The 16,868-nt window shown below is 34.2% G+C and overlaps 1 protein-coding gene across 3 annotated transcripts in view; it reads right to left on the bottom strand.

Moving 5' to 3' along the window:
• Positions 1-16,868, bottom strand: part of PARP8 (poly(ADP-ribose) polymerase family member 8) — a 200,006-nt gene that overhangs the window by 54,069 nt on the left and 129,069 nt on the right. For all 3 annotated transcript variants that reach the window (XM_077117121.1, XM_077117120.1, XM_077117123.1), the window contains 3 exons: positions 15,175-15,235; positions 14,637-14,727; positions 559-625 (listed from right to left, as the gene is read on the bottom strand). In XM_077117121.1, the coding sequence (XP_076973236.1) occupies positions 559-625; positions 14,637-14,727; positions 15,175-15,235 (219 nt within the window). The remainder of the gene's footprint in view (positions 1-558; positions 626-14,636; positions 14,728-15,174; positions 15,236-16,868) is intronic.

Below are 16,868 nucleotides of genomic sequence, written 5' to 3'. Positions count from 1 at the left end.
GAGCAGGTATGAGAACTAGAGGTGGAGCAGGAGCCCAGGGCCAAAGGTTGTTAAACGGGTGACCTTCTTTAGGCTCCAAGGAAGAAGCAGCAGGAAGCATTAATAGAACCCAGCAGGAAAGAAAGCAAAGGCTGCAGCCTAGAGTAGGGCAGTAAGCTTCAGTCCAAGGACTACTCAGCCTAGGGCAACCTCAAAGGAAGAAAACCTGGGCATTAAGGATTCTTACTCTCTTTCTTTCCTTCACTGGTTAAATTAGAGACCTAGAGACACAGGAGCCTGTATCCACCCAGGTCAGCCTCCCTGAGCAAAGTGGAAGGTGGTGAACAGAGAAGAGCGGATTCGTGGTGATGAAGAGAAGGAAGCTGGCCCAGTCCTAAAAGCGGGCTCTGCTAACAAATTCCTTAAGCAGTTTGAGCATTAGGATAAATTCCTCTCCAGAGGCACTCACTTCAAAAAGCTCTTATTGAATAAAAATTTTTAAAAATAATAAAAACGGAAAAGATTGAGAATTCAGTTCTCTTTAATATAAATTTATTTTTTATTCTTCGATAAACTTACTTTTTCAGCTGATGACCTAATCCAAATCGCTCTTTTGTGGAAATCTGAAAGACATCAACTGTAGGTACTGTAAAAGGAAAAAAAAATCATAGTCAAAATATTGGCTTAAAACTCAACCATCAGCCAGCCATTAAAAAAACAGAAGTGACGTGTGTGTGTATGTATAATAATGTGTATGTGTATATATACATACGTATCTGTATATATACATATACTTTAAAATAGCATACACACAGCCTCCACATTGCTCTTCATGTCTAACATGAGACTATTCCTCATTATATGTTATAGAGTAGCAGAAAATACACAATGATGAAGAAGAATCTCTAAAATATAGTAAATGAAAATAGTAACGTGTAAGACAATGTGCATTCTATTTTACAAGTTGAGGTGAGACCTGTGTTTGCACAGCATAGATGCTTTTTAGAAGGGTAAGGCATAGAAATACTTTCACTGCATTCCTTCTTACATCATTCATAGTTTTATAATATAGGTATTTATCTAAATTAAAAGTTCTGATGCTCATGAAACTAATTGCCTCCCAACAAAGTCACTCATTTATTTATTCACTGATTTAAAGAGGATTTGTTGAGTGCCTACAGCCTCATGCTCTATAAATAGATCATTAAAACACACACAAATATCCCTGCCCCATGAAACCTAATAGTCCAGTGGCAGAAGTCAAGACAAAATTGATGGAATGCCACATGCTAAAAGGCTATGGAGAAAAATGAAGAAAGGAAAGGGTATGGAAAGGATATGCAGGTTAGATGGGGTGGACAAGAAAAATTTACTGAGATGGTGATATGTGAGAAGTGATCTGAGGGATCTGAGGTAGAAAAGCATGTGGACAATGGAAGAAAAGTGTTTCAACCAGAGGAAACACCAAGAACAATGCCCCTGAGGAGGAAATGTACTTAAATATTCTAGAAACATCAAGAAGACCTGTTTGTTTACGGGAGTGGACTCAACAAGGTATCACTAGGATATGAGATCAGAAAAAGGTCATGAATAGGACTATGTAGTATGCCTTGGTGAAAGGGCCAGGGTACAAGTACAAAGATCAATTAGGAAGTTAACTGAATAACTGAGGTAAGATATATGGTGGCTTGAATCAGTGGAAGTGGTGAACACTTTGTATTCATACTTTCCAGTAGAGCTGATAGATTTTGCTGATGGATTGGATATGAGGAGTGAAAGAGAGGAATAAAGGATGAATCCAAGGACTCTGGTTTAAGACACTAAACAGAACTTACCAATTTTTGGTATGTGAGCAACAGGTTTTCAAGAAGTGGGGAAGATCTCATATACGACTTTGGATATCTAAACTTGAGACACCTATTTGACACTCAAGTGGAAGTTAGGTAGGCAGTTGGATGGAGAAGCCCATCATGCAGGTATTTTTGTGGGAGGAATATAGTCTTGAAATAACCAGCATATATATATATGGGTGTGTGTGTATATATATATATATATATATATATATATATATATATATATATATATATATACATATATACACATAAAGATAAAGTTTTGGACCCCAGTATATATGTACTTAAAGATACAAAGCTGGGTGTCAAATCAATTGAGTGAATGTAGATGGAAAAGGGAAGTCTAGGGTTTCTGAACTGAGTACCCCAGCATTTAGAAGCTCAGCTAAGAAAGGAATGTCCAGGAGGATAGGAAAAAAAAAAGAGTGCTGATGATTTGGATACAAATTCACAAAATAAATTTTAAGTCAAGTAACTCAAAATTGATCATGGGATCCTTTAGCAATACCAAAGTCACAGTTGAGAGTTGTGAAATGATGGGACCAAAACCTGACTAGAAACGATTCACAGTAGTGAAAAGAGGAAAGAAAATAAGTAAGCTAACAGAGACAACTCTATCAAGAAATTTAACTGTCAAGAAAAAGAGAGTATTAGGGTAAGAACTGAAGATGGACTTAGCAACAGATTTGTTCTTATTGATTTACTTTTGTTTCTAAGACGAAATACTTGTATGCTGATGAGAATGTTCCAGGAGGAAGAGATGCATGAGTAGTAAAAGAAGGAGAGAGAAAATTGGTGGAATGGTGTCTTAATTAGACAAAAGAGGATGGAAGCTAATTTCCAAGGGATAGGATGGCATTATACAGAGGAACAAATAGCTTTATTCACTGTAACAACTGGGGCAGCAGATAATCGGAGCAATCACTGCATTGTTAATAGGACTTTCTCAGACCACATACACTCCATGTTATAAACCAAATGGTGTGCTGACGTTCATCCACTTTCTGGTGGCCATCACTCTGGGGTTCAGAAATTCTAGTGACCAAGGAAAACTGGTATTAACATCACCAAGCAATCTGTTCCGTTCCCAAACAATCAGTTCCATTCCTACGAATACCTTCAGCCTTATACAGAGAGTGAGGAACAGGGAATGGATATCACTCCCGTTTTACCTGTCCCAAAACCAAGTTGCAAGAAGTGAATGAAAAGTTCTAACACCTTGAAAACTCAGAGGCAAATTATATCTCTGAGAACTATATTTTCAAGAAAGAGATGACAAAATTAGAATTTACCTTCCTCTCGCTAAGAAGATTTTTTAACAACACAGTATACTTACAGGCGGATATAATAAGAGGCTGGGAAGATAGAAGCAAGAAACAAAAGAGACCAACCTGAAAAACGCATAAAAATTCAAAATGCACTAGAAGAACTAAAACATTCACTAACAGGAAATTGGAGAAAGGGGCGAGTCTGAGGGTAAAGGTGTTGGGAGGGACAAAAATATTTATCCAGAAAATATAATTCCTACAAATTAATAAGACAAAAACCAAAACCTAATCATACTATGTGTGACTACAAAATACATATCAATATTTCATCAAATCGGTAACTTTTCAAATATCGGCTTACTTAACAGTATAAAATCTAAATGATAAAAAACTTTCAAATATATTGAAAGAGCTAACAAAACACTGTCTCCATAAATATTCCAAAATTCAAGTGATAAAATTCATATAACAGTATATTCCTGAGCATGAGAAAATGAAAAGCTAGCATTATGATACTATACAATCTTGATAACAATAACTAGACACAGTATAGCATTTCACTAGAAAAGGCCATCACAACAGTTAAAAGAGTTTACCACAATCAAGTAAGATTTAATCCTGCAATCCACATGTATGTTCAAAGAGGAAAGATGACTAAGAAACCATTGGAACAAATACACAAGGTAATCTGAGAAGGCATCCAAACAAGTTATTTTAATTGCTCATACAAAAATTAATATACAAAGACTGAACCTTAATGTTTTCGAACTTTTAAAAACTCATTTAGGAGGTCAAGGGATCTCAGGATAGAATGCAGAATGGGATAAAACAATCTAATCGTATCACAAATGTATGAAACCACCTTACTGAAAGAGGCAGGGCAAAAAGTTGCTGACCTAAGTATGAGTGGAATGAGTAGTGCCTGTAAAACTGAAGACAAAAGAAATTATTTTTTACATAAGCACCATTGTAGATGTGAACCCACAGAGGTAAAATTTCTAATATTGCTTTACATGTATACAGGAATTGAACAATTGAGTAAATGGATGGCAGACGGTGAAAGACAAGTTCTCACTGTTAGACCAGGAGGTTACAGAGAAAGCAAGGGGTAAGAGGCTAAAAAGATCCATATGGTAATAGGGGAGAGTTGGAGACATCAATATAAACTCATGTTTAGCTTAATAAACATACAGATAGTTACATATAGAAATATTTACAGATATGTGTACAAACACAAATTAGTATAACTATATATATATATATATATTTCTTTGCTGCCAGCTGAGAGAGCCTAGAAGCAAGAAACCCCAGTATGAGCAAACTTAGCATCCAGACCTTGGTTTCTAATGTCATTCCCCAATCAAAGGAACCAGAGCTTCTTGGTGAAATGGCAAACCCTTAGACTGCATAAAGAAAGATACAAGATGAGCATGGAACATCTTGTAGTGCCAGAAATAAAGAAGAGCTAAAACAAAATAAAACATAATAATGGGGTATGTCAAATGAAAACAGGAGCTCCAAATGGTCAAAACTGAAACAATTACAGCAGCATGAAAACGAAAGTATAAAATAAACATCCATAATTCAAAAAAAGGATATAAACAAAAGGTTGGATAAATGAATAGACAAATCTTCTGTGTGGAAAAATTCCAAATAATTTATGTGGCTATTCCATTCCCAAGGATGTAGAACGACTCCCCACTCCTCAAATGTGGGTGGCACACAGTGACTTCCTTCCAAAGAAAACAGTGTGAAAAGGGGAAAATAAACTAAATACCTTTGTCAGGGTGAAATCTGACAACACTACCTGAGTCAGTTGATTAACGTTGACATCAACACTGGAGCATGAACCCTTGATATTATGGTCTGTATTTCTTTCTGCCAGGGTGAAATCTGACAGTACTACCTGAGTCAGTTGATTAACATTGACATCAGCAGTGGAGTATGAACCCTTGATATTGTGGTCTGTATTTCTTTCTACAGCCTCCCCAAAAAACACATAACCCCAGTTTAATCATGAGAAAAACATCAGACATTTTCCAGTGGATGGAAATCCTACAAAATGGCTAATTGGTATACTCAAAAAATGCCCAGGTCATTAAAAACAAAGAAAGTCTGAGAAACTATTACAGCAAGAGGCGCCTAAGGACATGACTACAGATCTGATTTGATTCTGGATAAGAACAAGGACATTAGATACAAACTAAGGAAATACGAATGAAGTATGGATTTTAGTTAGTAACAATGTATCAAGAGAGGTCTATTAATTGTACCGAACGTATCATATTATCAAGAAAATAATGGGGGAAACTGGGTTAGGAGAGTATGGGAACTCTGTACTATGTTCACAATTTTTCTGTAAGACTTTAAATTAATTTAAATTTAAACTTAAAAATTAATAGCTTAATGATGACTGATAATAATAATCAGTTATAAAAGAAACTGAAATATAAAAATCCCATTAATAGCAAATAAATACTCAGGAATAAATGCATTTAGCTAAAATTAGTAACCTACGCCATAAAACAAAACAAAACAAATGTTCCTTTATAGGAAGAATAAGTATTGAAATGATGTTTAATCTTCCAAGCTTATTTACAGGTTTACCTTAAACTTAATCAAATTCTCTACAGAGTTCATTTTGGGGTGCAATGGAATGAAGAAAAACCTGAAAATACACTAGCAATACATTTTCTTGTTTTAAGCAAGTGAAAGGTGTTCAGTTTGTCTCAATCCTCACATCATCTAGGTCAGGAAGGCAGTAGATGAGGATGGCACAAGACATGTAGAAACTATTCTAATATCTATCATGTCCGAAATTGAACAGACAAAAGAACAGATAGACAAAAAGAATGGAAAAATATAGGTAGGGTCTTAGGGAATTGAATGACAATATGAATCACACAAACACATGGGCCATGGGTGTTCAAAAAAGAGAACAGAAGGGAAAAGGGGCAGAAAGAATATTTGAGGACATAAGGGCCCAAAGTTCCCAACTCTTCTGAAAGACTTAAATATACATGACCAAGAAGTGCAACATACTCCAAACAGAATTAAACCCTAACAGACCCTCTCCGAGACACATATTAATCAGAATGTCAAATGCCAAAGAAGAAAAGAGAATTCTGAAAGCAGCAACAGAAAAGTGATTTATCACATACGAGGGTACCACAATAAGATTAAGTCTCAGTTTCTCATCAGAAAGCATGGAGGCAAGAAGGCAGTGGCATGATATATTTAAGGTACTGAAAGAGTAAACTGCCAGCCAAGAATTTGTCCAGCAAAACTGTCCTTCAAAAATGAGGGAGAGTTCAAAATATTTACAGATAAATAGAAACTGATAAAGTTTGTCGAGAGAAGACAAGCCTTACAAGAATTACTAAAGGGAGTTCTACAGGTAAAAAGGAAAAGACAGGAAAGAGTGGCCTGGAGCAGTGTAAAGAAATGGAGATCTTCAGCAAAAGAAACCAAAAGGGAAAATATAAAACTCAATAGTACTATATCCTCAATACAGAACCCTACTTTTTTAATTCCTATAAGACACAGGATACAATTGAATAAGAAAAAGGTATATTTCCTGAAAATGGACATGAAAAATACAAAGCGGTAACTCAGGACAAAAAACAACATGAAGAGGGGAAACAGAAGGATAGGGATAGCTGAGAACGTGTACGCTACTGAATCCAATTGCTATCTTTTCAAATTAGTAGATTATACACAGAGGTCTTATAAAGTCCAGGGTAACAACAAAGAAAATATTTTAAACATATACAACTAAAGAAATGAGAAGGAATGAGCTAGATATATAACAAAATATCAACTAAACAGAATAGGTGGTTTCAGTAAAGGAAAAGGGAGTCAGTAAAAAAAAAAAAACAACAAACAGGTATGACATATAAAAACCAATGGACAGAATCACTGAAGTAAACATCGCCTGTACAGTAACGACACTGAATGATAATGGATTAAACACCCCAGCCCAGAGACACAGATCAGCAGAACAGATAAAAAAAAACTACAGTCCAATTATCTGTTGTTTACTAAAGATTCACCTTAGACCCAAAGACCCACAAAAGTTGAAAGTGAAAGTATGGAAAAACATATTCAATGCACATAGTAAGTAAAAATGAGCTCAGGTAGCTATATTAACAACAGAGAAAATATATTTTAAATGCATGATAGTTATAACAGACAAAGGAGGTCATTATATATTTTAAAAGGGCCAATCCACCAAAAAATTAGCAATTATAAATATGTATGCACCTAACAATGGGGGTCCCAAAATACATGAAGCAAACACTGGTAAAACTGAGGGGAGAAATAGACACCTGGACAATAATAGGTGGAGATTTCAATATACCACTCTTGTCAATAGACATAACATCCAGAGAGAAGAGCAATAAAAAATAAAGAATATGAATAATATGATAAGTGAATTAGACCCTAACAGAAATATCAACACATTATACCCCAAACAGTAGGATATCCATTCTTCTAAGTGCACATGGATCATTTTTCATGATATACCAAATGTTGGGCCACAAAACAAGTCTCAATAAATTTAAAATTACTGAAATATACAAAACATCTTCTCTGATCACAGCGGAGTGAAGCTAGAAATCATTAACAGGCAGAGAATGGGGAAATCCACAAACATATGGAGGTTAAACAATACACTCTTAATCAGTGGATCACAAAAAAAATTGCCAGGGAAATCAGTAAGTATCTTGAGACAAATGAAAATAAGAGCACAACATTTCAAAACATATGAGATGCAGTAAAGGCAGTACTGAGAAGGAAATTTATAGCCCTAAACATTTCCATTAAAAAAAAGAAGAATGAGCCAAATTTGAAGACCTAACTGCACACCTGGAAGTACTAGAAAGAAAAAAAAAGAGCAAACTAATCCCAAAGCAAGCAGAAGGAAAGAAATTGTACAAAGATTAGAGCAGATAAATAAAACTGAGAATAAAAGAATAAAGAGCATTATAGACAACTGACAAAAAAAAGATGCAAATAAATAAAATCAGAAATGATGGGGGGACATTACTACAGACCCCACAGAAATAAAAAGTATCGTTAAGAAAGACTATGAACAACTGTAGCTACAGTGATTAAAACAGCATGGTACTGGCAAAAAGATAGATGTGCAAACCAGTGGAATTAAACTGAGTTCACAAATAGACCCTCAAATCTTAGGCCAATTGGATTTTGAAAAGGCTGCCAAATTCACCAATTGGAAATAATAATCTCTTCAATAAATGGTGCTGGAAGAATTTGATAATCTATATCCAAAAGAATGAAGAATGACCCCTATTTCACACCATATGCAAAAATTAACTCAAAATGGAACAAAGACCTAAATATAACAGTCAAGACTATAAAGCTCCTAGAAGAAAATATATGGAAGCATCTTTAGGATACTGTGTTAGGCAATGGTTTCTTAGACTTGACACCCAAAGCACAGGCAATGAAAGAAAAAAGTAGATATGAGACTTCAACACAACAAAAAACTTTTGCGCATCAAAGGACTTTGTCACTAAAGTGAAAAACAACCTATCCAATGGGAGAAAACATTGGAAACCACGTATTTGATAAAGATTTAACATCCAGAAAGTATAAAGAAATTTCTACAAATCAACAATAAAAAGACAAACAACCCAATTAGAAATGGGCAAAAGCAAAACAAGAATGAGAGCTTTTAATCCTATATAGCTTAATGTAAGGCCTGGACACATCCTAGAATATATTAAGCAGATAACCAAACAGTATTGGCAAAGCCCCTTGAGATGGGAGAGAAAATATGTAACTATTAAACTTTAACATCAGGGAATTTCCTGATACTGGGTCAAACATTAGGGATACCCAAATCAACAGGCCAAGCCCTTGATCTTGAGGCTTATTCTTATGAAGCTTATGCAGTTAATGGAGAAGTTTAGTCTATCTATAGGTATGCCTAAGAGTTACTTCTGGAGGACCTCTTTAGTTGCTTAGTGTGGCCTCACTCTCCCTAAGCCCAACTCCGTAAGTGAAATCATTGCCCTCCCCCCTACATGGGACATGATATCCAGAGGTGAAAGTTTCCCTGGCAGCATCAGAGAAGACTGCCTGGGATGAGTCCGGCCCTGGCACTGTGGGATCAACAATTCCATTCTGATCAAAAGGGGGAAAAGAAGTGTAACTAATAAAGTATCAATGGCTGGAAGAGTTCAAATAGAGTCAAGAGGCTACTCTGGCAGTCACTCTTATGGAACCTTCAGTTAGACATTGCTACCTATCATAACTTGCCAAAACCCCAACCAAAACCAGTCCTGCCCATCCTAAAGAACACTTAGGGCAATATATAAGATTTTACAAAGGTTCCATGAACTAGGATAATTTTCTAGAAACCTACAACCTCCAGATGGTACAGACTGGACCAGATAAATCCGGAAACCTAGAGGGCCCAGCCTCTCTAGAACTTCAGCTAGTTCCATCTCTCTACCCCATATTATCGACAGCCCCTTCCAACATGAAAAAGTTAAAATGGCCATAGCCTAAATACCCCTAAAGAGAGGGATAGAAAGATCAAAGGTGATGGTGAAGTTATACAAAGAGGTAGGATTTAACAAATGATTATGATTGCTGAATCATTAAATTGATATTTCTTTTAGTCTCCAGTATCTCTGAGCAGCTAGAAATAAAAACCTAAAATTGTGGAATTGTAACCCATACCAAACTCTGAAATCTGTTCTGCAGCTAATTGTTGTGCTGTGCTTCAAAATTGCTTCTTTGTATATATGTTATTTTTCACAAAAAAGAAAAAAAGATTATTGTGATGATAAAACAATATTTATTCTTTCTAGTCTCTTATATTCTGGAGCAGGTGCTAAACAGAAAAATCTGAGAGGATGGTATGCTAACCCATGACAAATTCTGGGATCTGTCCTGTAACTACTTGTTGAAGAGTGCTTTGAAAACTATTCTTTTTTCTTTCTTTGCTTTGCAAATATATTATACAATAAAAATGTTTTAAAAAAATGGGCAGAAGACTTGAATAGACATTTCTCCAAAGGGGATATACAAATGGCTAAAAAGCACATAAAAAGATTTTCAACGTCATTAGCTACTAGGGAAATGCAATCAAACCACAGTTAGATACCATTTCACACCCACTGGAGTGGCTACTATTAAAACTAACAGAAAATTTCAAGTGTTGGAGAGGATGGGGAGAAATAGGAACACTCATTCATTGCTGGTGGAAATGTAAAATGGTGAAGCCACTGTTGAAGACAGTTTGGGAGTTTCTAAAAAAACTAAGTAGAGAATTATCGTATGACCCAGTAATCACTCTACTAGGTATACACCCAAAAGGATTGAAAGAGGGACGCAAATATATATTTTCACATTGATGTTCATGGTAGCATTATTCACAGTTGCCAAAAGATGGATGTAACCCAAATGTCCATCAAAGATAACTGGATAAACAAAATGTAGTCTATACTCACAATTGAATATTATTCAGCATTAAAAAAGAATGAAGCTCCAGTTCATGTGACAACATGGATGAACCTTGAAGATACGTTGAGTGAAATAAGCCAGACACAAAAGGGCAAATATTGTAAGATTTCTCTAACATGAAATAACTAGAATAAGCAAACTCACAGAGTTAGAATGTATATATATATACACACACACCTGGGGCTGGATTTGGAGTAGAGAATAAGGAGTCAATGCTTAATTTATACAGAATTTCTATTTAGGTTGACTGTAAAGTTTTAGAAATGGATGGTGATGATGGTAGCACATTGTGAATGTAATTAACAAGTATATATGACAATGTGGGTAAGGGAAATTTTAGATAGTACATGTGTTACTAGAACAGAAATTAAAAGAGAAAATATAGAACCATACAACACAATTGAACCCTATTGTGAGTGATAAACTGCAGTCAATAGTATAATTATAAAAACATCCTTTCATGAATTGTAACAAATGTACTACACTAATGCAAGGTGTTAAGAGTAGGGTAGTATATGAGAAAAATTTATGCCCTAATGTAAACTATGGAGTACAGTTAATTGTACAATAATAGTATTCTTTCAATGTAATAAAGGTATCACACTAATGAAAACTATTAATGACGGGGTAATATGGGAACACTATTTTTTACATAACTTTTGCATAAACTGACAAGTTCTGTAATTTAAAAAATTAGGAAAAAAATAACTGCTAACTAGGTGAGGCTTACCCTTTGATTATTTATACTTTTTTGCAATTTCATTTTGCTATCAATGTTGATAACTTCAAAAGCATATGGGACAACAGGCCTCAATACATATGGTTCTGCCATATTATTGCTGGTAATAATCCAAATCATAAATTAGATGATACCTAAGTATTTCTTCTGTAACAATGTTATATCTATCTTTTAGTAATGTTTTATGCAGTTTTCATCCTATATTACATACTACTGCACATTTAAAATAATTTTCTCATTAATTTTCTCTAAGAATAAAATAATCTTTTGAGGAAGGTACTAGAAAGGTGATAATGGGGGTACAAACTCTTTAAAACAATCTCCTTCATAACCAGTGCATTATTGAAAAAGAAGAAAACCAGCAAAATGATCAGAAATGTGGAATAAAGGCATCCCTATATGAGAAACTTCCAATGAATTTTGCTACAAATATAGCTGATGGAAGCACACTTTCCACTCTATGTAAGAGGAAGAGATAAATAGCCGACTACCACTAACACATCTCAAATATAATATAATATAATACTGAGAAAAATATGTCCATTAATAAGAATAAAATTACAAATCTTGGACAATTACTGATTGATGCGCATAACAAAATTAAAGGTAATACTGCAGAAATAAAAGTAAAGTGATTAATGATAAAGAGGGAGAAATATGAAATCAGCAAATATTGCAGTCAAATTAAAAATGCAATGAGAACATTAAACAGAAGAATGAATCAGTAAATAAAATCAAATTAATGAAGTAGAAGACAGATTTGAATAAAACGTGTAAGTTCTCAACTAGAAAAAATGAAAGAAATGACATACAACATGCAATGCAGAGTAGTCAGATCCAATTTCACATATATTAGGACAAGCAAATAAATGAACAATAAATAATTGCATAAAACTTTCTTGAAGTGATTTAAATGCTAAGTATGCTATACAAAATATGAATGAATAAAAGAGGAGAAAAAGATAAAAGTAGTCAACAAGGACACATAACAAAACATAAACAAACCAAAACAGATTTCTTACAAATGGACAACATTAAAATTAGCAGAAGTTTCTAAAATATTCTTGTCTTTTTTTGCAGGTGGAACTATTATGACCCTGCCAAACTTATATTTAGTCATATGTTCCATTCACAAAACAAAGGGTCATTCTCAGGTATGATAAAACGGAAAGCATAATTCTCAAGTTTCCCTGGCTTGCAAATCATTATATACATAAATGACTGAAAAGGGGATAGAAAAAAAGAGTTTAAAATGGATGAGTTTAGATAATTAAAGAAGTGGTATTAAAGAATAAAATCATTGAAACGTACATTAAAATATAATAATTTGCAAAATATTTATTAAATGATGCAAATGTAAAAACATTTAAAGAAGTAGATTGGGAAGGAAAGTCTTTATCTAAAATTCAAGAATATATATAAAAATAATTATAAAAATAAGTAACAGTGGCAAGATAACCTAACAGCATAGTCTACTCTCATCTTACACAGACGAAGTTGAGATGAGTAGAGGTGAACTGATCTAATTTCATTCTTAATTCATATAATTAAAAAAAAATGTTCAGACATGAACTTTTTTTTTAACCACCATCAGAATAAAATAGAATGGGCACATTCCAAATCACTAAAGTGGGGGGGAAGAGTCAGCCATATAGCAGAATATGTAGGGAAACAGCAAAAATGCATACACTTATAGGACAGAGTATTGTGCAGATATTATAAATTACTCATTTTTTAATATTTAATGACAAAGAAAGTCTCATGATAAAACAAATGAAAAATGTAAAGAGCATAGGTTTTTTAACAATGCAATATCAACTTCATGAAAATAAACCATATGTGATAGAAAACACACAAAAGAAATAATACCAAACAAGTCACAATTTTCTCAATGTGGAGGAATTATGAGAATTTTGATTTTTCTTTTTTAGTATAATTCTAAATATCTGAGATATCAGAATAAAATATTTAAAAATTATTTTTCTTTGTCTAGCATTAAATCACGGTTAGTATGTCACTTATATTGAGTTGATTGTTTAATTTAAACAGAATGCATTATATTGAAGTAAAAAACAGGTTACTCACCATGGAGATATTTTCAAAATGAGTTGTCCTATATAATTCATAAAATGGCAATCACAGATTCTTTTTTTAATATAAAAACTAATAGTAGATACATTATGTTGCTTGATATGCCTCAAGAAAAACTTGCAGAGACCATGGTAATTTATGTGTGGCAGATTAAAGATGGCCACAACATAAATATGTGCCATCTAAGTCTCTGTCTCTATTTCCTGGGTGGGATCTTCAACTGTTTTCATCACTAGAATTCAGTGGAAGATTCACTGTATCTGCTCCCAGGTAGTCTCCACTTCCTGTCTTTTGGAACACTCTCTTTTTGATCCCAGCCTCCATGCTGCAAGAAGCCTAAAACCTGTGCAGAAGCCATGCGTCCATAGGCAGGCAATGCCAGTCAACAACCCCAGCAGAGCTCCCACGTGACATCTACACAACTGCTAGCCACGTGACAGTCCAGTCCATGTCAACACCAACCTAGTGGAGCTTTTAAATGACAACAGCTCCAACCACCATCTGACTTTCTTGGGAAGCCCCGAGCAAAAACTACACAGCTGAGCCAAAGAATAAAGAATGAGAGAGTTGCTTTAAGGCCCTAGGTTTTGGGGTGGTTTGTTGTATAGCGGTAGATAAATGCACACTATAAACTGATACAGTCAATTCTATGTGTGTGTCAGTAGGCTAGGAAAAAATGTTAACCCAGTAATTTGAGGCAAGATTTCTAAGAACTTCCTTTATGGTAAGCAATCTGATTAATAATACAGCAATATTTTCCTTCAAGATTTAAAAGACAAAAATACTATTATGAACTTGGTTTTCTATAACAGAAATATAATGCATTTATGTAGGCTAAATTCATCAGTAATGAAAGGTGGGAAAAATAAACATTAAAATTAAATCACAGAATCAGGAGATAATTAAACCTAAAGTGAACTCAAAATAGTTCCTATTATTTGCAAAGTACTCTTTTAGATTTACTGTTTGTTTCCCAGCACCTTATCAATATCTGAAAATCTATACAACTAAAGGTTATGTTTTCTTCCCCATAGGTTAAATTGTGATGAATTATTATTCTTAGGAGGCAAGAACATTTACATTCCATTATCAATACAGCTGTGCTTATGCTCAGAATTACCAAATGAACACTTGTTTTGCTTACTGCTCGGTACACAACTAATTAATATTCAAACTAATAAAGAGATAAAGAGAAATAAAACTAACCTGGGCCATTTAAATACTGCGTAAGTGAACAGTGTAGTCGGACAATTATAGGTTCTGTTCGAATTACTTCCCAAGCCACAGCAATCTCCTCCTGTATAATTTAAAAGACTAGTCACACTCTAGCAGAATCTTTGATTATTTTTCAAAATTAAAAACTTGAAGAAAACATTTTGCAAAAAGAAATGCATAAATCAAGAAGGTCTGCAGATGATCCGAAAACCCACTGCATTGTGAAAAGAAGGACAAATTAATCTTTGAATTCTATGTATGAAAATTAAAAGTGAGAACTTAAGATATAACGGGGTACTATAATAAGAGCCCATAAATTCCAAGATGTATTAAAAGAACCAAAGGCAACAGAAAAATGTATATAACTCCTGCTTCTTCAACCAAATAGAGCATTTCTCCATAAAATCACTTCGACAAGGACAATACATAACCAACAGTATCATAAGAAAACAGAAAATTTAATTTCTTACAAGAATAAAAATAAATGTATTTTAAATGTGGCGATTATATTACATAAACTGATACTTACATCGAGAAAGCTAACGTCAATATGCAGATCAATATCTACATCATCAATGGCTCCGTATTCCCTGAAAGCAAAGAGCAACATCAGTGTTTACATTTTCCTTTAAAGAGAGTAACTACTTGGCTAGTTCAAATTAAAAACTCAATCCCTCATTCTCATCCCTGAGAATCATGTGAACATGAATTAATTGACCCAATCTAGTTGGACTGTTGTCTCCTGCAACCTACTTGAGCCATACAGAAATCTTTCTAACTTTATATACATGGATATACACACCCAAATTCAGAAATTGCTTGGTTCAAGTTTCAAACATTCCCAATTCTCTGTGGCAAATTAAACCATCTTCCCATGTGACTTACCTATTTTTTACCACGCTCTATGAGCATGAAGAATGGCTTCCAAGGATAAGAAAGAAATTTCTGACTTGAGGAAGTGGAGGTGGGGAGGCATCGCTTACCACCACGACACTGTGTGCATTAATTTTCCTCCCACGGTAAACAGATTCAGTGGCTGTGAAACTTACCAAGGTGTTACACCAACCGACTGCCCCTGCGTTTTAGTAGGTAGCTCTAAAATTCTATCAAAATTAAAATAAATAACCATAGTATGTTTCACACTAAGGCTTTATCAAGACCAACCTTTGCACAGCCCAGGTAATGACACAAATGACAAAGACAGACACATATACACACACACATGCATTCAATATTTTTGTAAAATACAAAAGTTAAAGAATCTATACATAGTTCAGGGATAAAACTATATGCTAACAAGGTAATGGACAACATTTATTAATTATTAATATTAATTTCTATTAATTCAGAAATTTTTCAGGGAATTCTATAAATATGTACTAATACTCACAAAACAAAGGTACTACAGTGATCTCCAATTTATATATGCAAAAAGTGTAATAAAATAACATATTCCTTATCACACTGGAGCGGAGTCAGAATTTGAATACATGGATCCTACTTATCTGTGCAAGTACTTAACTGGATCACTATTCAATAAACTTCTACTTTGTGCTGGAAATCAAGCTAAACATTACTAGATGATTCCATTGAGTCCTCATCATATTGCAGATATGGAAACTGAGGTTTAGGAAAGGGAAACACCCTGCCAAAGGGTACATAAGCCAGTGGGGAAGTCAGGCATTGAATCCAGGCCTAACTTCAAAATCAAGAAAAGCATAGTATATGGCACACTGTAAATACTCAAGAAAAGTTTCATTATGTAGTCAAATGATACAAATATAGTACATTAATTGTGGCACTTTTGCAGGGGCCAGAGAAGAAACTTTTACTGATTGTATGGTTTTATGTAATGTGATTATAAATAAAGGACTCTAAGAGACCTTTCTGTCTTTCGATCTCTATGATAAAGAATGGTCACATGTTAGAATATAATTTAGCCTCTGTGCTTTCTCCGTTCTTCCCTTAAAAATGCATCAAAATACTGAGCATATTTTCATTATTTATAAAATTGTACTATTTTACACTAGCATTTTGAGGTTACAGGACGAAAAAGGATAAAAGTTATTCACAGAAATCCTTTCCTTTTTTTAAAATCACAGACCTCGAAACATCTGTGCTATTCAGAAAGAATAAAATGATAAGCAAATTTAGAAATGAAATTATGCAGGAAGTTATGGCAAGAATAAGGACCAAGCAAATAGACCATTTATTCTTTTCCTC

This window comes from Tamandua tetradactyla, chromosome 9, assembly GCF_023851605.1.
Source record: "Tamandua tetradactyla isolate mTamTet1 chromosome 9, mTamTet1.pri, whole genome shotgun sequence".
Lineage (NCBI taxonomy): Eukaryota > Metazoa > Chordata > Mammalia > Pilosa > Myrmecophagidae > Tamandua > Tamandua tetradactyla.
This window is presented reverse-complemented; position numbering and strand designations above follow the sequence as displayed.